This window comes from Ambystoma mexicanum, chromosome 5q, assembly GCF_040938575.1.
Source record: "Ambystoma mexicanum isolate Mex_15411 chromosome 5q, UKY_AmexF1_1, whole genome shotgun sequence".
In the NCBI taxonomy this organism is placed as follows: Eukaryota; Metazoa; Chordata; class Amphibia; order Caudata; family Ambystomatidae; genus Ambystoma; species Ambystoma mexicanum.
Genome location: NC_090933.1, coordinates 841,181,427 through 841,206,346, shown reverse-complemented (window position 1 = coordinate 841,206,346; position 24,920 = coordinate 841,181,427). Strand labels below are relative to the sequence as shown.

Here is a 24,920-nt window from a genome sequence, read left to right as displayed (position 1 = left end):
GCCGACACATAGCTCACAAGTGCATCAAGTTCCGGGTCATTAAAGCTAGGCTTCCTTGACATGCCGGAGTGTGTAGCCGTGTCTGGGGTCTCAGCCTGTTGTGCCAGAGCACCCTTATTCCTCTTTTTCAAAGGTGGAGCGGAGCCTGAGTGGCTTGCGCCGCTCTGGTCAGTAGGGGCAGAAGCCCCGGTGGACTGGGTAGTAGGAGTGTGCGAATGCACAATGACCATAGGCCTTGGTGCAGGCATTGGCAGAAAGAAGTGTGATGTTGGCAGAACGTCAGTTTGATGGACCTGGACCGACACTGTCCTGGCTGGGAGACTCAGAGCTGGGGTGGATGGAGCTGCAGCTGCCCCTGCAGCCTCCCCACCCTACCTACTTGGGGCAGCAGATGACATAGCTGCCCCAGATCCACGGGGCTTGGTGACACCAACTTGCACCGCCACACGTGGCCTAGACTTGCTGACCTGGAAGTCAGCCTGGGAGTCATCCTGTGCCTGGTCAGGTGCCACAATGGGCTGGTCCAACATGGGCTGAGTTGGGATGGTGTCAGCTACGTTTCCCTCAACCATGGGGGGGCATGGGTGTCCCTGATTGGTCCTCCACACATGGGGGTCTAGGGGCACCCTGCAAATCCCGGCCACGTCCCCTACCACGCCCACCACGGCCACCTTTTGAAGGTCGGCCACCTTTTGCCTCCCTTACCGCTTGGTCGCCTCCCAACCATGGCACTGATGTTGTTGTGCGTATGGGAGTAGCAGTAAACTATTGTCCTGGGCAATTGGGGGTGAAAGGGGTAGGGTACTAGATGGAATTTGTACCCTAGTGTTCTAACAAAGCTGTCTGTGACCCCTCGGGGAAGATGACGGTCACGCAACGCACAGGCAGCCCAAAATCAAAAGATAACGTGCACGCAACCCCTCGTAGACCACGTGCGTGAAAAAATGAACCCGCACTACGCTGTGGCACCCAGAAGCACAAAAATAAGCGTACGCGTAATACACGCAGCCTACAATGACCTCTGAAGGGGTACGCGACACACGGGGCAAGCACAGTTGGTAAATACGTGCGCGACTCACCGTCTGCCTGAAAAAAGAATGTGAAAAAGCAACACCCCCGCCAAAAGAAGAATTGTACGCTGTCTGAGGAGACAGGACAAAAGGAGAAGTGAACGCTGTATGTGGAAACAGGTCCAACCAGAAAAAAAGAACGCTGTCAGAGGTAACAGGGAGTACGAACTTGAAACGCTGTGAAGTAATCGCGTGTGAACCGACAAGAAGTACAGAATTCACCCACTCGCTCTCCACGAAAAGCATGTACAAATAAATGGCGTCCTACACGTGCCTTTTAAACCGGCCCACATGTAAAATGTCACTTACGCGTGTACGCGCTAATCTCCTTTACTCCAATTACACAAGTTGACACTCGGACGTGCAGTTCTTGGACGTGTACACATGCACCCGTGCTGAGGGAAAGGCACGCGTGTCACGTCACAGACACGTAGGCCCTTTCCTCGGATTACACGCATTCACACGCAAACGTGCAGTTTTTTCACGTGCCATGAAACACTTAGCCCACGAGGGAAACGCCCGCGCGTGTCACGTCACAGACGCGCTTATGCGCTAAGGACCTTTGGTCCAATGAAAACACATACGTGTGCTGACGCGCTTACGCGCTAAGGGCCTTTCCTCGAATTACACAATGACGTGCAATTTATTCACGTGCCAAATCATTCCGTATCAAGCTGGCCATGCGAAAACACACGGAAGACCACGCCCCTGCCCTGAAGGCCATTTTCCTGCCCCCCAGAGCCCCGAGCACGCTCCCACCTGCCATCTGCTGCTGCCTGACTGCCTGCTGCCCATGTGCCCTGCTATTTGGTGCCTGCGCATCAGCCATCTGCAAGGGTCCAGTTGCTGTGTCCACCCCGGCTGGAACAGAAGACTCCCGACTGGGATACCATCGCTCCACAGCGCAGCCCCAGGACCCAGTTGCCCACCCATGCCTGCCTCGTGGGTTGCCATGTCGGGGCAAACACCATCTGAGACCACTGGCGACCCCCCAGCCAGAGAGGCAGAGGGCCACCAGCTTCAGTCAGAAGGAAGTTGGTGTCCTGGTGGAGCATGTCCTGGGGCATTATGATGCCCTCTTCAGAACATCACGCGCCAACAAGAAAGGACGGCGGAGGATCTGGGATGACGTAGTGGTTTCCATCAACGCGGAGGTGGTGGCAACCCGCGACATCAAGCACGTCAAGAAGCGCTGGGAGGACTTCAGGTCCAGGACCCTCATAAAGGCCCGGCTGAATGAATGCGTAGAGCATGAAGCAGTCAGGAGTGCATGCCTGGGGCAGTCAAGAGTGCATGCCTGGGGCAGTCAAAGTGCATGCGTGAAGCAGAGAAGAGGGCATGCGTAGTGCGGACAAGTGGACAGTCGTGTGGCAGACAAGAGCGCATGCGCGGAGCAGACTAGACCGCGCAGGGCGGACCAGAGTGTATTTGGACCTGACTGGGGTGCATAGAATGGATAGCTGTTCATGGTACGGACTGGAACGCATAAATATTGTGTGACGTATATAGTATGGTTTAGAATGCAAAGAACGTTTGAAAGAGCATATAACTCATCATATCACACCACCATGTTTACTCTCTCCTTTACATCATCACTCTAGAACACAGAGATACTATGACACCATTCGGCATAACTGTTCTCATACCAACATCCGCCGGTCACCCCACATCATTCTAAGTTGACACTGCTGGTCTCACACCCCCCAGCCAGGCGTTCTCCTCAGGTCTAACGCAGTCGTTCTGGATAAAACCTGCCTGAACTAACACATTCTCCTGACCTCTCAACCACCACACCTACCACTAAGAAGCAGCTACTACACGCATATCGCACAAGCTGTGCACCTACCCGGTGCTCACATGCACGTTTTGACTCTCTCTACTCGCTCTACTGATTTGAACTTCGGTTCCCAAGGGCGTTCAACCTACCAGCGCCTTCAGACCATACCAATGGTATATAAGGCGCTATATAAATGCAAAATAACATAACATAACATGAGTAACATCCAGATGAGGGTACTGGAACACGTAGGCCCAGCGCTCCACGCCCAGATCCTGCGGAGGCATAACCGTCTGGAGTTGAGCGGTAAGTGGCCAAGCATTGGTGTGTGAGACAGGGCATGTTGCAGTGTGCTGGTAGTCTGATACTTGCCTGTATGTGTGACATAGGCCATGTATGGATGTGTGTGTGCAGGGACATCATGGTCATGCATGTGAGAGACCAGTAATGTGTGAACCACATGGTTGGTGCATGAGTTACAATGCAACATGGCGAGCTGTATACGGAATGCACACATGAAAACACGCCAGTCTCTGTTCTTGGACATAGAGGGGTGCTGATGTCATGTACATGTATGGTGCACATGTGTGTGTGTGTCTGAGAAGTGTGTGTGTGACTTTGAAACGCCATGGATGCATGTGACTTTGAATGCAACATCTTGGTTAACAGAGGCCCTTGTACATGGATGCTGATGTTGATTGCAGGCTCCGGGAATGTTTCTGCATGTGTGTTGCGTGCATTCACCCATGTGTTGTGGAGGGACAGGATGGAAGTGACATTTGCCAGTGCCACTCATGTGTTTTTGCTTCCTGTGTAGGGAAATGTTGTACTTTACCCTGATGCTTGTGTTCTATGTCTCCCTCTACGCAACGTCAAGTGAAGAAGAGGGCGGAGATGGCGCTGTGGAGCCAAGCGGCGGGGATGCCTCCACCGGGCGGCGACGCAAGGCCCAGCCACCCTCCCAGAAATTTCCATCATCCGGGAGCGAGGGGGCTGGTGCTACGTCTGCCACTACGGCTGTAGCGGAAGGGCCCACAGGGGCTTCCAATGGCGGAAGACGGTGCAGAGACATCCAGGTTGGTGGTCTCCACAGAGGAGGAGGAGCCCGCTACTGAGCCACACATGGGGCCTGGTGAGGGTAGTACCATTGGTGCAAGTGGTGCAGTTCAGGGCCAGGGTCAGGAGGCAGCACAGGTCACCGCGGAGGGGCCTGTGCATGTCGCTGTCCTTGACCCTGTGACTGCACCACCATGCACCAGCAGGGATGCCCCGTCCCAGGCCCGTCCGCAGGTAGGGGAAAGTGCCATGTCATCTGCCTCTCCACTACCTGCAGATGAGGGGTCCCACGACCATATGGGCTCCGTCCTGGTTGGTGTTGCGTTGCGCACGCGTGTCATTCGTGATGACGTGCGTTCTTCCTGGGTGGAGAACGCACGCCATCACGAAGAGCAGCGTCGTGACGTGGCACTGCTGGGAGGGGCCCTGGTCGGTGAGTTCCTACATGTGTCGCACACTCTGGCCGACCTCTCCTCCTCTGTGGAGACTATGCGCCAGTCGTTCTCCCCACCGTCTTCCGGCCCAGATTCCACTAGGGCCCCCTGTGGACCTGGCCCAACCAACACAGCCAGCTTGGTGGAGCTCACATCCCTGCCACAGTCGGGAGTCGGCGGTCCAGCAGGGGTGGAAACCACAACTGGAGACCAGCTGATGGAGGATGTGCAGGCACCATCGGACAGGGCACATCGACAGCAGCAGCAGCAGCAGGAGCAGGCTCTAGGTGGGAGCAATGATGGCTCGGGGCCATCAACATCGGAGGGGCAGGCATCGGCCGGAGGGCAGGAGGACCCAGGAATGGGAGTGTCTTCCATGTGGCAGCGGTTGGGCCAACAGATAGGTGGGGAGCGGCGGCGGGCGGAAGAGGCGCGGCTCACCATGGTCAGGGCGGAGTTCTCCATGCGTCGGGCGTTGAGGCGGGCAGAGTGCCTCGAGGCAACTCGCAGGGAGTTGGAACAGGCCATGAGTGCCTCCCTGCGAGACCTCGGGGCCAGGACAGATGCCCGCCTCCGGCAAATAGACATGGAGTTCGATGATGTCTTGGCCGATAACATCACGCAGTGAGCCGCAGGACTTGCCCGCCGACATTGTAAATAGTTTGTAGTGTTAGGTTTCCTTCTCGTTTTTCTTTATTTTGGGGCTTTCGGACTATGCCCCACACTTTTGTATATATGTTTTTTGTTAGGTAGGTTATTAGATAGGTTTAATTTATTTTGTTGGGCTCATGGACCCTTGAAAATGGATTGTACATAGTTGGACGTTGGATTTATTTGGACTTTTTTATTTCATTTCACCATGGATGAATGGATTTTCCTTTTTGCGTTTAATTTGGATTTGGTTTGGTGGACAGAGACTTTTGGAAATTTTTCTTTTGGATCACTTTGGATTTCTTCTGCATTTCATTAGTTTTTTATTGGACTTGCATTTCATTTCATGGTTGCCATTATTTTATGCTTTCATTTCTTTACATTGATTTTCATATTAATATGTTTTGATATTTTACTTCAATGTGTGGGATTCGCTCATTGGGCTCATGCATGTCAAAAAGTGGGTTTACTTGTTGAATGGCAACCTGTGTGTGTGTGTGTGTGTGTGTGACAGACATGTGTTGATGTACATAGTTGACTTTTGGTTTGTGTCATGAGATCGGCATGTCACTGCTGGGGGGGTGAGTGGGTGGGGGGACATGAGTGGGACATGAGTGGGGGAAATGAGTGGGGGCCTGCTGGCAGGTGCCCCTGACTGCTGGGGGGTGGGGGTGCAGGGGGACATGAGTGGGGGCCTGCTGGCAGGTGCCCCTGACTGCTGTGGGGTGGGGGTGCAGGGGGACATGAGTGGGGGCCTGCTGGCAGGTGCCCCTGACTGCTGGGGGTGGGGGTGCAGGGGGACATGAGTGGGGGCCTGCTGGCAGGTGCCCCTGACTGCTGGGGGGTGGGGGTGCAGGGGGACATGAGTGGTACATGAGTTGGGGCCTGCTGGCAGGTGCCCCTGACTGCTGGGGGGTGGGGGTGCAGGGGGACATGAGTGGGGGCCTGCTGGCAGGTGCCCCTGACTGCTGGGGGGTGGGGGTGCAGGGGGACATGAGTGGGGGCCTGCTGGCAGGTGCCTCTGACTGCTGGGGGTGGGGGTGCTGGGGGACATGAGTTGCTGATCAGTAGTACAAGGTGACATGTGGCTTGGCTGGGGGGCATGCCCATGGTGGATGGGCTGCCTGCGGGACAGGACCAGGGGTGCAGGGTAGTCCCCTGTGGTGTGGGCTGCCTGCAGGGGCAGTGGAGGTTGTAGAGGGAACACCTGGGAGGACCCACACTGCCAATTCACGGGTAGGACTCCCCGCGCACCCCCGAAATTCACGTAACCCACTCTGACAGCAAAATCGTGTGTGAAACTTCCCGCGCATCCCAGTTATACACATACCCCACTCGCACAGGGCCAATCGCGTGTGAAACTTCCCGCGCACCCCCAGAATTACACGTACCCCACTCGAACAGGGCCAATCGCGTATGAAACTTCCCGCGCACCCCCAAATTTCACGTACCCCGCTCCGATCGCATGTGAAACTTCCTGCGCACCCCAGGAATACACACACCCCACTCGCACAGGGCCTATCGCGTGTGAAACTTCCTGCGCACCCCAGGAATACATGTACCCCACTCGCACAGGGCCAATCGCGTGTGAAACTTCCCGCGAACCCCAGTAATACACAGACCCCACTCGCACAGGGCCAATTGCGTGTGAAACTTCCCGCGCACCCCAGGAATACACGTACCCCACTCGCACAGGGCCAATCGCGTGTGTAACTTCCTGCGCACCCCAGTTATACACGTAGCCCACTCGCACAGGGCCAATCGCGTGTGAAACTTCCCGTGCACCCCCGATTTACACGTACCCCGCTCTGATCACGTGTGAAACCTCCCGCGCACCCCAGGAATACACGTACCCCACTCGCACAGGGCCAATCGCGTGTGAAACTTCCCACGCACCCCCGATTTACACGTACCCCGCTTCGATTGCGTGTGAAACCTCCCGCGCACCCCAGGAATACACGTACCCCACTCGCACAGGGCCAATCACATGTGAAACTTCCCGCGCACCCAAGAATTACACATACCCTGCTACGATCGCGTGTGAAACCTCCTGCACACCACAGGAATACACGCACCAGACTTGCACAGGGCCTATCACGTGTGAAACTTCCCGCGCACCCCTGAGTTACACGTACCCCGCTCCGATCGCATGTGAAACTTCCCGCCCACACCTGAAATACACGTACCACGCTCCGATCGCGTGTGAAACTTCCCGCGAACCCCAGTAATACACGTTCCCCGCTTGCCGTGTACTGTGTGACGGCCCTGTATACTGGTACAGGGTTAGCGCAGCCCTTTGCACTGGATTGGGGATTTTGATGGCTTTTCCTTGCGCGAGGGGCGTTCTTGGGGGCATAACTGGCGCCACTGTGCGCCACGGCTGGTTTTGGTAGCTAAAATCCATGAATACGCTGTGCGCGGAAATGGATTTTAGCACACGCGGCTGGCGCAGAGATTTGCACGCACACACTGTGCGCCAGCTGCGTGTGCCACTTGTGCGCTAAATTCTATTAATTACCCTCAGAGTATTGTAGTGCCCTTTATTTGGGGACAAGCCAGTCTAACTTCAACAAATCGCAAATTACTCAGAACAATGCTATCAGAGCGGCATTAAACATTCACAGAAACCAACATATTTCCAAATTCAGAACCAATCTACATTGGCTCCCTGTCAAACAGAGAATTTAATTGAAAACACTTGCCATAACTCACAAGTGCCTGGCCAACAAGGCCCCCCTTTACCTATCCAAACGCCTTTCTCTCCACACATCTACCCGACCTCAAAGAATTGCTCAGGCACACATCTTATATCTGCCCAGATTCAAACTTCAAAAAGCTGGGGGTGTGAGCTTCCCTGTCTTGGCTTCCAAGCTCTGGAACTCTCTCCCCACTGCCATCAGATCTGAGCCCTCCTTCAACTCCTTTAAGCAGAAAACCAAATCATGGCTGTCCGCTCTAATCTGATTCATTCTCTTGATTTCTGTCATGGCCTTAGAGTTCTCTGCCTCCAGCCATAGTTCTCTGGCTCCACTACCCTATTGTAAATTATGCCTTGTTTAACTTATGCTGCCTTAATGATAACTCGCTCTTGATTGTATGATTATGTAACACGTTGATCCAAGTTCACTTATTACTGTATGTACCTGCAACTGTTTACAGCTTGATCCAAGCTCACGTTCTATTGTATATGTATGTAACTGTGTTCTGTACGTTTTTCGTGCCCTGATGCCTCTGGGCCTGGCACGCTCTACAAATAAATAAAATGCAAAATACAAATACATATAAGTCAGATCTTTCAAAGCAAATGCTGTATTGCCTCTGTAGTTTTATAAATTCATAAAATAGGCCTGTAACTGAGGGGGGAGGCTCTATCTCCATTGATGTAGATGCAACCAATTATGGGTTTATGCTTGTATTAAGGAACTATCCAGTTAGAGTGTATACAATCATCACAATTCTACACCACAGTGTAGTATCAGCCTTTAGAGTAACACTTGGTACACCAACTGGGCCATAGGCCCTTGCATTTTTCAAACACCCTCAACCCGCCATGTAAATCATCACTATTTAAGTTCAAAGCCCAATTCTGCAAACTATGAGGCTATAGAAAGGATATCTCGTCAGAAGTTTGGGAATAGAGTTGCAAGAAATGATCAACCCAAACGCACTATTGAATACAATTTGCTTCAGTATAAGGCTGTTTTCCAATATCATTGTCTAGCAAGTCCCAAATGCGTCTAGGTTCCTTTTGGAAGAGCAGGTTAATCATGTGTTTGCCTGCTTTTACACAGTCATTTATTTTGTACATTGTCCGCTGGTTCTTATTTATTTTAATTTAATTGTGTAGCTCATGTATCTACACCCCTCTTAATGCTGCTTTTATTTCCCTTTTGTGATTCCTGATTATTATATCGATGGGGTGCCTATGGGCCGCCAGAAAGGGTTTTTGATTCCAACACCTAGGTTAAGGAAACCAATTTAGCCAATCTCTTAGTGTATAGTTAAAATGTGTGGGCAATGTGTGGGCAAACATTTCCATAACTTTTCTTTCCAATTATCCCACTTTTCATAAATATAATTATACATTTGGGTTATAGTTGTAGGATACCATTTCAACCTGGTACTTTCATTATTCACAACCAAATTGCTGAACATACTATCAATACATATTTCCCTTTTAAAACACCTCCCGAGTTAAAGCTTTCACAAATGGAAAAGAGGAAAATAAAATAGATTGTTGAGTGATATCAATCTAGACCACATCTGCTGACTAGGACAATCTCCCGATACATTTCCATTTGTTTTCAACAGGTTCCTATTCTTGAATATTTGTAATATGTCTGCATGCCAGTGAGAAAACAGGTTTATATTTTTGTCATAATGTTTCTTAGCATATGAAAATTTGAAGTGGATTTTACCTGTTTTATCATGTGTTCACAAAAGAGGACCTGTTTGTACCTCCGAGTCAAAGATGGGAATCACAGAAGAGGGACATGATCAAGAGAAATGGTCAGTTTAAGGAATTGGCCTTTGCAAAGTGGGGGAAGTTAGATGAAGGCCAATGGTTTGCCATGTGTTTGAAAGGAGTGGTTGTGGAAACCTACTTTCATCTTCTTTGAAACATAGTATTCAACAACAGCTTTCAGTTTATACAACTGGCTCTTTCAGAGAACTATAAATCCACAGATAATATATACAATTGTAGATGTGTAGGTGTCAACGTATGGATTTTCTGAGCCCAGGGTTTCTGAGAGTTTGCATGCTGGTTTGCTCATATAGTTATGTTATCAAAGACAATTAAGAGTGAAATTGCAGTTGTCTCCGGTGTCAGTAAGAGAATTGAGGAAGAAACTATAATTTGCCTGATATGTCCTCAGCTGCAATGTTGTATTGTGTATACCTACAACCCCCGAACCAGCAGGGAAATGGGCGAAAAGAGTCAGGTGGGAATCATAGAAACCCTTATTAAAAACACCTGCCCTCCCATCTCACCTCAGCCTCCAGGTTTCTCTCTTGCCTAGAAATATAACAAAGCCCAGCCCCTCTTGGGTGTCTCCCTTGACTTCATCAAGGTTTTTCCCCTCGTTCTGCAGCCGCTGCCCTGGACTTGCAGATGTCCCTGAGAAAATCAAGAAAAGTGTCGCATAGTTCTCATTCAATGATGCTGGTAACACGCGATGGGCAACAGTGGCTCTCTAATATGCCTGCAATATTACAATCCACTCAATCATGTGTCTTCTCATCCGTTCTTTGTAGATAATGCTGACAGGTGTTTTGGTTCTTCTTCTCATTCTGTCTCTACTGGAAATGTGTATCTCAATTGCCACCTCTGCGTTTGGATGCAAAGCGGTCTGTCATGCAGGTTCAGAAGCATCACAGGTAAATATTCATATGCTGATGGCAGTTCTTATATTCCAGTCTTTGCTTCCTACCCATATTAATTTAAGATCAAGTCTGGTAGTCTGGGGATATGACTCACTGTTTGTTCTAGGGTTTACTGAAGATTGCAAAATAAAGTATAACCCCAAAAAAGCAGGTTTTGCCAGAGGGAAAACAGATAATATATATATTTTGTGATTTCAGAAGCAGTGATGGCTGATGTGAAAGACAAACTAGGATTCATTGTGGTGCCCACGACAGCGAGATTAAGATGCTTGAAGACATGTTGTTGTTGCTTTGTAAAGCAATAGACAGGGAAATTGAACTCAATATAGTATTATTAACTAAAGAGGAGAAGTATTTAAACTTTAGGAGTTTGGCATGATGATCTGCTATGGCGGGGATGTTTACGTATGTGTATAATTTGTGAAAATGTCTGCCATGTGATCAGCATGTAAAATATAAAAGTAAAACTGTACAACTGTGAGCTACCTCAGATTCATAGGTTATGTAATGTTATTTCATATGTGTGTACTGCCTACACAGCGCTTCGAAGGCTCTTCAGAAGACTTGTCTGTGCAATCTTGAAAATAAAGAGCATTACATTGCATGTGAGCAATAATTAGAATTTAGCGACTATTCAATTGCTAGCAGATATTACTAGTTTAAAGACAAGCAGTGTGTTCAGACACAGAGAGGACAGCTATGCCAGTTGCTATGTGACAGCTGGACCGAATTTTTCCTGGGACTCAACTGTATTCTATGAGTTGAAGTGCAAAAGGCGGATGTGTGCTGTTGCATCTGTACCTTGCACCTAAATCTGGTTAAAACCAAGTACTAACAAAGGCAAGCATTTTGCCTTTTGTTTTGGTATGATGAAATATACCGTAAGAGGTCTTATATAGTGCCCATCCGGCCCTATTGGTGTCCTCACTGCTCATGGTTCTATAAAGAAAAAAAGGGTTGTGGGGGATCATTAGTGGGACCGTTGTTGATGGGTGCAGGTCGGAAGTATCCAGTTAATGAGTGCCAATCTGATTTCTATGGGTTTGGCAGAGTATATTATCCATGGGGAAGAGCCCAAGATCTGATCGACAACAGTGCATTGGGCCTTGTTAGCCACTGATATGAGAGAGTGCGACAGGGGGCACTTAGTTTTAGCTTGGTTAGTGTTGCTGTGCTAATGGCTAGGCGTTTGGTGGACGTCTGTGAGGATTTTGTGTGTGTAATGTAAAGTGATAGGAGACCTTAGAGCGGGGTTGGTTAGTCAGAGGAAGGTGGGAGTAGACCTTACAAGACCATTGAAGTGTGTGTCTAGTTGCCATATGCCAGTACCAGGATTTATGAATTTGTACATGTCAGGTTAAGCTTTTAATCTTGTGGTGATGGGAGATATAACACCCCATCAGCGGATGCAATAGTCATGTTTGCTTTCTGGATGTTATAATCACTCACACAACCGAGGGCCCTCGATGTGTGAGCATACTAACTGAACCACAAACATTCAGAAGCAGACCATTCCAAGATGGTTGCTGGGAAAAAGCCCTCTAAGATTAGCTTGTGTAGAGCATTCCCCTTCCCATTTTGTATTCACTTCTAGGAGGAAAGAAGAAGACACAAGTTCAACAGAGGGAACAGAGAATGGGAGACATGAGGATGGCACTGGGGATTGGTGCAGATGCACATCCAGAAATCAGAAACGTTATAGAACACTGGGGAATGTTCTCACATTCATATACACCTGGTTTGCTGGTTCACACATGCCTAGTAACAGACACTGCCTCTTCCCATGTGACAAGTAAGAAGTAAGTGAGAGGTACTTTTCGATTCTGTCAGGTGTGATGGGGCACATTTCTTATTAGTGTATCTAGTGAGCATGGACCCAGCTACAAGAAGCAACAGAGCACTTTTGAAATCATACGGATAAGGATACAGTGAGTTAAGCAGAGATACAAGGGAGCGTGGAGCTAACAACAGCGTGTGGGGGGCAATTTGGCAGCAAGGGTCTTAGAAACAGCCAGTGGAGGAAACAGGGGAGCAGATCATCCAGTCTCAGTTTGGGTGGGGATTGGGATTTAAGGGGATGTCCATGTTAAGGAGGATCCATTCCTTGAAGTAGAGGATCTTGAGCTCATTCCTGAAATGTAGAAGTGAGGGTGGATAATTGGATGTTGACAGAGAGAAGGTTCGAGTTTCTAAGGCCGTGGACAGAGAGGGCCTGTCTTCTGGTTCTTTCTTATTTGCACAAAGTCTGTACATGTCCTTACCTTTGGTGGATCATAAGCCTCAAGAGACGCTGTGTTTTCAGTGAGGTAGCATGAGGACTTCAGGGTGACAGCCTTGTAGGTGATGCAGCAAGATTTGAAATTGATACTTGCTTGCAGCAGGAGCCACTGCAGTTTGATGAGGATCATGTAGATTTGGTTAATTTGCATGGTCCTTTGGTGAAACATGCTGCAGCATGTAGGACACATCTCAGGGTTGCCAGGGTAGTTGCTGGAATCCTTCCATAAGGGCATTGCCACCATCCAGATGGGAGTGGACCAAAGTTTAGAAAGCAGATCTGAATTTGTTTTCTGAGATGAAGAGCTTGATTTTTCACAGGAGAGAAACTTGGCACCAAGCTGTCTGTATCTTGCTCGCTATGTGCTGTTTGAAGGAGAGGTGTCTGTCGATGGTGAACACAAGAGACTTGCCGCAGGTGGCCAGCTTGTTTCTGAAGCCATCAAGGTTCATAGTGGAGAGCCAGGTCTGTTATGTTCAGTGTTGTTGGTCAGTAGTAGGAATTCGTGCTTGGAGGAGTTGAGCTTCAGGTAAGCACTGGACAGTAAGGATTGGATCATCGTGAGGTAGTTTTTGAGTATGTGGATGTCCGTGATGGAGGATCTCTTGAGGTAGAGCTGCCTGTCATCTGCGTATTGGTGGATTTGAATGTTGTGTGGAGAAATGAGGGCTCTAAGTGGTTTCATGTAAAGATTGAAGATCACAGGGGAAAGGATGGATGCTTGCCAGGTGATGGGTAGAGTTGGTGATCTGGAGGAATACATTTGGATGAATTGATGGTGGTTAGAAAGGTTGGAATTGGACCAGCTGAGGACAATATTGTTGATGCCTTTGCAGCAATGTAGAACATCAGTGACTGTCTTAGTGTCTACTGTGTCGAATGCTGCTCACAGGTCAAAGAGAAGCAGGTGGCAAAGAGTCCACCATTGAGAATTTTAAGGGCATCATTGTTCTCCTCGATGGTAGTAATTTTTTTGTGATGCATCTGAAGCCAGATTGGTAGACCTGAAGGAGGTTGTTGGCATCAATATGTTGGAGGAGGTGTGTGGCTACTGCTTTCTGAAGGATATTACCTAGGAAGTGAAGATGGTGATGGGGCGGTAGTTGCAGAGGTTGTCAGGATCCAGTGTTGATTTCTTGAGAAGCAGGAGGATTTGTCCAGTCTTAAGGGTCGAGGGGAAGGTACCTTGATTTTGGAAGCTTTTGACATTTCACAGGTAAGGGGGAGTGCTTCAGTCGGAAGGATCTTGAGTACGAAGGCAGGGAGTATGTCATCCATGTACAATATGGCCTTGAGGGATGCTAGTGTGGTAGAGGGGTCTTTCATAGTGAGTGTCTTGAAAGTTGTCCAGTTAGTTGTGGTTTTGTGAGGTGGGCTGTGTAGTGTGCTGTCAGTTGTGGCATTGGAGTCTATGTGTTGGTGGTTCATGCTGATCAGAGTTGATGGCTGTGGATGGCAGTGGATTTTTTTGGTGGATTGGCATACAGGTGGATTGGGCAGAAGGTTGATGCAGTGCTTGATGGTTTGGAAGAGGACTCTGCTTTTGTTGTTTCCCTTTGCAATGGTGTATTGGTAGTAGTTGGAATTGGAAGTGTTGATCAGTCGTCTTTCTGTAACACAGGTCTTTTCTTGTTGTCTGATGGTTCTTTAGTTGAAGTTGAGTTCTTTAGTGTACCAGGGGGTTGAACGTTTCGGCATGAGGGTGCATTATTTCATTGGGGCATGGAGGTTGTTGTGGATGTGGGGGTGGTGTTGAGTTCTTGGAGAAGCGAGTGGCAGTCCTGGTTTGTTTGATGTAAATTGGCACATATAAAGTGGAGGTTGGTGAGGTCTTCCATGAAAGCCTCCTCTGGGAAGTTCTAGAATGAACTGAAGCCTTCTGAGGAAGAGACGGAGCTGCACACCTGCTACAGTAGATCCTTTGGTGGAGCTGAAGGTCCAGCACTCCCTGTGAAACTGCTGATGGTGTGCAGCAGCACTCATTGCCCAGTCTGCTACAGCCTGTTACTAATCGCTACAAGTGACAACTATAAGAGCATGTTCACTTCAGAGACCTGTCATGAGGAGGGAGGAACAGAACACTCGGAGTACAACAGCTTTTGTTCAGATTTAAACATAGGGATGTGTTTGATAGTAAAAAAGTTGTAAAACAAACCGATCAAACGTCACTGGCAGACCAGATGATCTGAACCATCAAGAAGGGTTCTCCCTCAACCAGCAGTGGGCATGGCCCACAGAACACTTGGTCCAGGGGTTTATATGGACAACTTCAAAATAGGTGAAAGTTTTACTTGGAATTTAATCTTTCTTTGCTGCTCATAACATTTGTTTCCACATGTTCCTAATTGATTGCTATTATCAAACATGTTATAGTCTACAAGATGCTTTCAGAAATGTTAAGTTGTTTTCAGGGACTTACACCCGATGAAATTGTTCTCATAAGGCCAGCTCTACCATGTCTGTAAGTAGGAATGACATTGAGCATATGGCGCTACCAGTCCAAGTAGGGGTTGAATACTGTGCTTTAAAAAAATGATACCAAGAGCCAATAAAAGTATTGTGAAATGGTATGAAGTGTACTCCATAAATAAATCTGTCTACACTTACATCGACAACTATTGGTATCACACTGGAAAGGAATTTCATTTACAGAACATCTCCCTCCGGCGCTCAACTGTAAGTAAAGTGAGAGCACGAGCATAGCATAAGTTTAAAGGAAACAATTAGGACAAGGAAGTGCAATGGCAGAGTGGCCATAGTGTGTCCCCAATACTTACATTTTTAGGAAATAATTAGAGCGAAGGAGCCATGGTGGAGTGCATCCCGCCGATGGAGGATGTAGTGCTCTCATGTCGGTCCTTCTTAAATACCGAAAAGGCTTGGTGACGCATAACGGTGCATGCGCAGCAGCCCAGTGCTGCATGCGCATTCGCCTGACGCTGGGCTGAAGCGGCAGCCATTTGGAAAAAGTGCGTCGTAGTTCTGACGCCACACCCGTACATGCGTGGTGGCGCCAGAACAAAGTAAACATCATGACGTTATACCGCGCATGCGCGGTAAGATTAGCAGCGTATAGATGAAGTTTAAAATCTAATAATGCTAAAAACTAAGCAAGAAGATCAAGTGAATAGATGATGTAGTGTCACGCTTACACGGAAAGGTGCTAATAAAGTAAAAATACCTATACTTTTAAGGACCAGGGAAGAGGAACTATGAAGAACTGAGTGAGTCTATTATTCAAATAATGCCAACTACTGGGTATAAATTTGGAACAAATAGAAATAGAAAAGGATAAACAGGGATAAACAAGTGGTACAGTGACCACATTAAAACCACTGGATCAAAAATAGAAAAAAATACAAAAAATAAATAAAGGTTTCATTCTAAAAGTCTGTCAGTCATGTATATTCGAACCTGATCAGTACTGGTTTTGTCCTGTCCCTATAGGGACGTACAATCTTTTAGATGCAAATGTGCATACATGGAGAGAACGATAAAAAGGTACATCAGATCAATTAAAGCGCAACTTGATGCAACCTAAAGTAGAGGAAGTTAACACAGGTTACAACAAATCATAACATCAGGTTGGAAACATATAGAGCATGGCAATGTTGTCCATGCCAATTAGGTGCTTTATAAGAAAGGGCCCAGGTAGTAGTCCTCGTTCATACCAAGCGGGGACAGTGAGTCAAGGCAGTGAATCCAAAAGAGTTCTCTCTGGGATAACAATTTCTGTAGGTCACCTCCTCTAGGGAGTGGGTGTTTAACCTCAAGTATTACCATTCTCATTTGTGCCACTGTGTGCTGGTGATCTCTAAAGTGTCTGTATACTGGTGATTTTATATTTTTAGTACGGATGTTAGATTTGTGCTCTGTCCATCTTTCTTTAGATTTTCTGGTGGATTTCCCAACATAATATTTTCCACAAGGACAGCGTAGAGCATAAATCACATTTTTAGAATCACAAGTTGCATATTGTCTCAGTGGAATCTTCTTGCCAGTGTTACCATGTCGAATGTGATCACCTTTTATCACATTGGAGCAGTGCTGGCAATTGAGGCATGGGTAAGTACCGTTTTTAGGTTTGTTCAGAGCATTTTGATTAGTGGGTTTGAGTTTTTTTGCTTTAATCAGTTTATCGCGAAAGTTTCTGCCTCTCTTGTATGCCAGCATCAGTGGTTCTGGAAAGAGGTGGTTCAGTTGGGGGTCTGTTTTGATGATATCCCAGTTTTTATATATTATCCTCTTTATTTGAAAGCTTTGGCTAGAGTATTTCAATGAGTGGATTAAGCTTGTTTTTTCATTTTGACTTTTGGGTCCAGGAGGTCCTCACGGCTCTGTAGTTCTGTTCTGAGTATGGCTTTGTCAATAAGGTCCCCTGGGAAGCATCTGTCTTTAAATCTGGATTTCTTGATGGTATATTCCTCCTGCAGTTTATCAACTTCTGAAGTGATTCTTTTAACTCTGAGGAGTTGGCTGTAGTTTAGGTTTTCCTTTAAATGTTTAGGATGAAAACTTTGAAAATGCAGGCTGCTATTAACATCTGTCAGTTTCCTGTAGATCTGTGTCTTCAGACCCTCATTGGTGATCTCGATGGTGACATCTAAAAAATTCTACTTATATCAATAGTAAACTTGATTCTGTCATTGCAATTGTTAAGGTATTCCCAAAATAGCAGAAGTTCTGATTCCGTACCTTTCCATATAACAAACAAATCTTCAATGTAACTGAACCAACTTTTGATTTTATCTTTCCAAATTGCATTGTCCAGGACATGGGTGTGTTAAAAAAATACATAAATATGTTGGCATAGGAGGGTGCCACAGATGACCCCATTGAAGTACCCGAGGTTTGCAGAAAGAATTGTCCATTAAATCTGAAGTAATTGTTAAAGAGGATAATGTTTATAAGTTCTATGGCAAAAACTTTATGGATATTAACTTCATCATGCTTTAATAGGAACCATTCCAGACCGTCAATTCCTTGGTTATGTGGGATTGAAGTATAAAGACTACTCACATCTATTGTAAAGAGTAGTAAATTAGGTTCATCCATGTTCAAATGTTTTATATTCTGTAAAATGTGAGTAGTGTCCTTTAAGTAGGTTTCTGTTTTTTGAACCAAGGGTTGCAGTGCTGTGTCAAGATACACAGCCAGGGGATGGAAAATGCTTTCTGTTCCTGTGACGATAGGTCTCAGTGGTGGGTCAGTTCTATTCTTATGAATTTTTGGGAGGCCATAGAACACAGGGGTTACCGGATTGTTGTTGATAAAAAATGTACTTGTGTTTTCAGATATCCAGTCCGAATTTTCAGCTTTTTCAATGTTTTTTTTGATAGTTTCCTTGATTTTGTTGATAGGGTCGTTGTCCATTTTGAGGTAAGTGTCCTGATCCAATAGTAGTTTTAAGCAATCTTCATTGTAAAACGAGGTGTCCATAATCACCAGAGCACCGCCTTTGTCTGCTTTTTTGATGGCAATGCTATTATCCTCAGCTAGATCTTTAATAATTTTAAGCTGGTGTTTCTTGATATTTTGTTTGCTTGAGGTGGTGAATTTAAGGCATTTGAGAGCTCTAGTAGTCTTAATTTTGAACAGGTTTGTTAGAGGGTGATTAACTTGTGGATGAAAGTGACTTTTGTTTTTCATTTCAAGATATGGACATTTATCCTTTTCAACCGTTTCTGTCGTCAGATTATCAAAAAATTATGCTTTCTATTCTTGTAGATACAAGTACAAACTAAGATGTACTCTTTTCTATTTTTTTTAGAAATTTGAAGAATTGTTATATTGCCCCTGAAGAAGAGTGTGAACTCGAAATGCGTTGTGCTTTACTTTGTACAATAAATGACTATGTTCTTTTGATTTAAAAATTCAGAGATGGTATTTCTTATAACTATCTTACAAATTGAATTGTTTATTACTAAAGAAACTATATCAAATTGTCTATATGAATCTTTGACCACTTCATCAAATATTTGATCTGTTGTTCAGATACTAGAAAGTGTGCAGGGGACGGGAGTTCCTAAAATTCTTTTAGGAACAACCACTTCTTTCTTTGATATCCAACCTAGATGCCAAGGTTGAGCCTTTCTCCCCCGCACCTCAAAAACCCTGTAAAATATCCTCCGAAACTCTTTAGGTCCTTACTAATATCTTTCTCTAGAAATCCACTCAATACAGGTGTGCCCTGGTGTTTTCTTGCACTTCTTATTGAGCATATGGCCTTAGGAACGTGCATATGGAATGGATGGGATCACACCAGAGTAATTGTGAGTCCAAATAACGGAAAATGGTAAACTACTCTTTCATTAACAGTTATCTAACACAGTAAGGTTACAATGAACATCAACGGACGGACGCTCAGTCTCTCAATGATCTCTACACAAAATATGTTTTTTATATGAAAAATATGTCAGAGTGATGTCATACTATGTGGCAATAGTAAAAAACCTATCAAGTGTCGGGATTGGTTAAGGGAGATATCTAAGTATACTTTTCTATAAGAGCTTGGATTGTTATTGGTTGTTCGTTATTAGGTGAACAACTTATGGCTACCTCTAAAAACATGTAATTTCAGGAACATTAGCTACACCATTTCTCCTTGGTTTTTAAACTATAAGGTCCTTCGTTATATGGACTAATACAATTGGTTGGCACGCTTGTGTCATGTCTGGAACATTCAGTTCATTTAGCAGCATGTAACCCCAGACCCAGGTGCAAGGAGATAGGACATGAAACTGCCCCATCACCCAATTAGCCCAGGATCTCTCATCGCCCATACCTTCGGCCATGAAATTGTCTTTGTACTTGGTCTTGTAGAGAATTCTCATCTTTGGGAATGCACGGGAGTGAGGGCACTCGCTATTGTGTCTGGGGCTCCAAGCTATACTCAGTGTTCTTTCTTTGTACCTTAACAAGCGAAGATTCATCCTCTGCACGCTCGTTCCTTTCCAGAATAGATAGCTGACCTTGGTTGTTTCAGTCTTGACTCCAGGTCAGACAGCCTCACCTTGCAGCTCTGTGAGCCTATTATTGTTGCTGCAACACAGTTTTCCATTCCAACTTCATGGGCTCTGGCTTACTAAATTCATGGTACTAAAGTCCAGTTTCTGTACAATGGCGGCTTTGCCTGCATTCTATTCACTACTTATAGCTAGCTTCTATGAGGAATTAATCTATCTTGCTTTTCAGCATCTGTACATGTAGTGAAGTGTCAAAATGTTGGTTATTGCATAGGTTTCTTCTTGTCTATGTCCATAGTTCATTTGACTACTTGCGCCATGGTTTGTCTTCTAGGACTTATACCGTGTCATACTTTTTTATCTTGAGACATCAAGCACACTTCTTTATGATGTCATCAATTCATTTGTTAGCTTATTTTGATACTCCTTCAGGTTTTTCCTCCTGTAGATTATCATTATGTCGGGTACATTTTGGTAGGGTTGTCTCAATGGGTATCTTCTTTCAAACACTTGCTGCAGTATTGGTATTATGGCTGGTGTTAGGCATGGCACAATCTCATTTCTCCAATATACGGGAGGTAGAGGGGTGGGATCATCTGCAGATGTACACAGTTGCTCCTCTATATTGCCCCCTCTGGTCGAGTCCTTTACCACCTCCTCCATTCTCTCAGGGTTCTTGTATTTTCTCTTGAAGAATTGTCTCTTTGGTGTCCATATCTTCATCACCCCCCTCATGGTGCCTGCTTTTTCAATGTGTTTGTCCACGCTCCAGGTCATGTAATTACATTGTCCATTTGGGGTACAGTACATCCTTCGTCCCATGTATTTTTTATGATCCTTTGGATGCCAGAACTTTGTTCCCTCAGGTGCTACAATGCGGCCATTATGTAATCTCTGATGGTGTCATCAGTTAGTTTCTTTGCTTCTGGGTCATCCTTGGCATCAGTCATGATCTTCATTCCTACTGCTTTTTTGGCAGTTTTCTTACATTGTGCAATTATTATCCTTATCATACAGAATCCACATATGATTATCACCAATATTACTCCAGGGAACTTGAACATGTTTGCCATCAGGTAAGGAATCCATGAGAACAGAAAGGCGCACCAACTGTCATCTTTAATGCTGATGTCTCGTCCACTATTTTTATGTATTGATCTGTCAACATCGTTATGGCCTCTGTCTATGTCCTGTTCTCTCCGTCATGAGATAGTATGAATGTTCAACATTATGGCCCGATCTTGGTGCAAACACCTTCGTCCATTGCTGTGATCATGTCAAGGACATACCTGTTCTGGAGGGTCATCAGCCTTATGGCCCTCAATTCTTCTTTTATTGTGTTAAATCCCTTTATGGTGGCATTGATTATTTGCAGCAGCTCCCATTGGTAATTTGTAACCATCTGGCGTTTACAGCAGTCTGGATTCCAAGCATGAACATAGATGTGAAGAACACTGCAGTTTTACATCAGGAATATCATCAAAAGCTGCTTTTGATTTTGCTGAGACGTAATTTAATGTCTTCTTTGCCAGAGTTCTATTGATCTTCTTCTTTTCTTAGGTGACCATCTACCTTTGGGAACTCTTCAATCTTCAGGTCACTTTGTGGGATCATTAATGCTGGAACATGGATGCATACAAGAGAGCACACTCCACCCCAATTCCTGGGTAACTTCATATATGCTCTAGATCCACAGGCCCAATACCTTTCCTTTAGGCCATCCATCCCTCTCTTCATTCCTGGAACGTCCATGGTGCTTTTACACCCCTTATTATGTCTGACATAATTATTTCCCTTGCTTTGAAAGCACATAGTCGCATTTGTTAACAGGCCTATGGATACTGGCCCAGCTTCTTCCTCCACACATGTCAGTAGTTTAGAGTATTTAGACCATGACTTAAAGCACTCATTGTTCACTTTCTGCACTCCTTGCACTGCTTCTGTTCTTAGTAGATGAGCTGCACATGACATCATTCCATCTTCCCATACTTTACTGGTATGTACTCGCCCATAGATCAGCAGCTGTGACCATTCCCAGCATCCAGGCATTCCAGTTTTCTCTGTCATGTCAGAACAGTTCATTCTCTTCATTTCTTCAACAATCATCTTGTCCTGGCCTGCAGCAGGATACACAAGCATCCTGTCAGTCCATCCAGGTTCCATCTCCATTTGTGTTGTTTTGATATAATCATCCTGGTATGGAAACAATCGTCTTGATCTCCATCACAATGTCGCCCAGCTGCCTTGGAACTGTTCTCTAATAGTACATGCTGTTAGATGACTGAGGCATTTTGCATCTTGCGCCGGCAGATCATCTGAAATAAAGGTTTTGACAGTATTCATGGCATAGGGGATGAGAGAGCAGACATAGCAATTTTCATCAGATGCTCTTTCCCCCATCTTTTTCATGTGCTGATACCACATATTATTCCCCAAGTGATCTGCATTATCAATGTAAGTATCTTCTTCTCCATCTCTCTTATATCGTTTAACATGCTCAAACTGATTAACATAATTATCATCATTTGTACCTGCCCTGGGAAGAATCATAGATGAACTTTTTTTAATTCGATCAGTAGGAAAATATATTTTCAGAAATGTTAGCTACAGAAAGATAACGAGAATGCACATGCATATGTATATTACGCATAAAAGTCTGGAGAACAATTTGTTGTGCCATCCCAAAGCTTGCTGAGCTAGTGCTCTCTCTATAATCACATTACCCTCTTCTTGAATCATTTTTACTCCAAGTATTCAATTTCGCATCTGTAATTGTGCAATTTGCTCAATGATTGCTGTCAATAGTCTCCTTATCACTGGACTATTCTTGGGGTCATGTAAAAAGGTGTGAATATTAATGTCACTCCTAACAAGGGCATGGTAGGACTGAAGTATGAACTCAAATAGCAACCACGAGACTGTTTATGTTAGTGCCAACAGGTATCATGTATTTTATCAATTAAAATCGATATCCTCCATGAAATTAATCTGGATATTGATCTCTCTTCCAATTTCTAATCAAGAACTGACGTTTAGGCATAATACTGATGTATTATTCATTTCTTCAATACATTTCTAAAAGTTTGTTTCACCCTCTGGAATTACTCCGCAAGTCTTTGCACTTCCTGCTAAAATATATAAGGATATAAGGAGTGTCCATTGAATTCCAGTCCAATAGAAATGTGTGCTAATCACTTGCTGCTTTATCGTCCTTCTTCTTGGTCATCGATCGAGTCTGCACGTGTGGACATTCTTCTTCTTGTCTTGCTACTAGGTCAGCAACCGTTGGAGGGAGGCCAAGCTCGTCTTCCCGATACCTTAACTGCAGAAGGGGAGACTTCCTCAACAATAAAGGGGTCATTGAACCTGGGTTCGGGACACCTTCTACTGAAGTTCTTTATAAGTATCAGGTCACCAACATATAACTTTGGTGGTGGCAACAGTTCACTAGGATTGGTCGCTATATTGTCCTCTTTTGTGTTCCTAGACCTCTCCCTACGATCTTGACTTGATCTGAAATGAAAGAAATACTGTTAGTCATACATGTCAAATAATAGTGCATTTCTTCACCTAAAGTCTTCGCTAAACTCTGGGCATCACTCTAGAACCTAGATGGAGGTGTAAGAGGCGTCTCATATGACGCCCAGTCACTAACTCGTGTGGGGTGAGGTAGTGGTCATAGCCTGGCTGATTCCGATTGAATATAGCCATCCCTTTTTTAAAGGCAATTTAATCTTGGCAGTCCTCTCTTTGAGGAGGCCATTGAGTCTCTCACATACAACCTTTGCTTGTGGGTGATATGCAGAAGAAAACATGTGCTTTATATTTAATAGAAGCCCTATTTGTTCGAATAGTTCATTAACAAAATGTGGCCCATTATCAGATCTTAGTACTTTGCACACACCCCACCACGGGAAAGCTTTGTACACTAAAATCTTTGCTGCGCAAGGGGCTTCAGGGTGTGCACACCGACCAGCTTCGATCCACCTAGAGAAGGGACACACCACCACAAATAGATATCTGTAACCATTACATGTCTGCGGCATACCGATGTAGTCGATATGTAAATGATGAAACAGACCATTCGGTCGAGGTATTACTCCTCTAATTGTTCTTAGTGTATACCCGGTAGTAAACTATTGACACACAATGCAATTCACAAAGAACTGTGCAACGTGTTCCCACAAATTAAGAATGAACTAGTCTTCTGCAACAGTGGCAGCAAGACTTTCTCTCGTTATATGCGCGCGGTCATGCAGTTGTTTGAGTGCGACTTTCAATAATGCAGTTGGCATTACTGGCTTTCCAGTGCTTTCCTGTTGCCATAAAGCTTCTGTGGGGGATAAAGAACACCCCCTTCGCTTCCATAGATCTTGCTCTTCCTGTGGTGCTCTTCCCTGAATTTCTATTAGTTCGGTAATTGACAGCATATTAAACCCTTCTCGTATTAACATGGCTCTAGTTAAATTTTCTTTGATATCTTCAGTATCAAAACTCGAAATATCTGAAGAATATGTAACCCTTTTAGCTTCTATGTTTGTGGCTTCATTTCCATGAGAGATAAAATCTGTTTAGTATGGGCTGCAGATGTTATGACCGCTATGGCCACTGGGAGTTGTAATACCTTGATGAGCCTGGCCAATAAGGACGCATGCTGTACTGGAGAGCCGTCCATGCTAAGATAGCTCCTCCTTTTCCAACGTGACAGCCCTGCATGTACGGTTGACGTCACATAGGTGGAGTCACTGTACACCGTCACTTCCTGGCCTTCATGTTTCTCGAGTCAGACAATAAGCGCTACTAATTCTGCTGCTTACGCCGAAAGGTGAGACGTTAGTCTTGCACTTGCCACTACCACAAATTCACCATTTAATCTGTGTCTTAATGCTACAGATCCTGAATGCCTCTCCCCATGAGTTTGGTCAATTTTCGAAGAACAATCAATAAAAAGAATCTCCCCTCCTGCCAAAGCATTTTCTTTCACACATTCAACATAATTTGCACAGTCATGCACATGATCACCTTCTTTTACAGGTTCAGCCTCAAACGTTTCTGGGTTCACTATTTTACATCTTACGATTTTAATTGCTGGATTGGAGATCATTACTTTATTTTATTTTTTCATTTTTATTTATGTAGGGCCAGCATGGTGGAGGTGTTGATTATTTGAAGAGTATAGTCTTCAGCTGTTTCCTGAAGGATTGGATATTACTTTCCAGTCTGATACTGCAAGGTAATTTATTCCAATCGGAAGTTGCCATGCTAGGAAATGCTCGTCCTAGGCCTGTGGACTTACCAGGGAAG

General features: G+C 45.4%; 1 protein-coding gene across 2 annotated transcripts in view; it reads left to right on the top strand.

The window, feature by feature from the left end:
- Nucleotides 1-24,920, top strand: part of LOC138497705 (membrane-spanning 4-domains subfamily A member 4A-like) — a 558,077-nt gene that overhangs the window by 491,979 nt on the left and 41,178 nt on the right. For both annotated transcript variants that reach the window (XM_069621329.1, XM_069621328.1), the window contains one exon: nt 10,245-10,367. In XM_069621329.1, the coding sequence (XP_069477430.1) occupies nt 10,245-10,367 (123 nt within the window). The remainder of the gene's footprint in view (nt 1-10,244; nt 10,368-24,920) is intronic.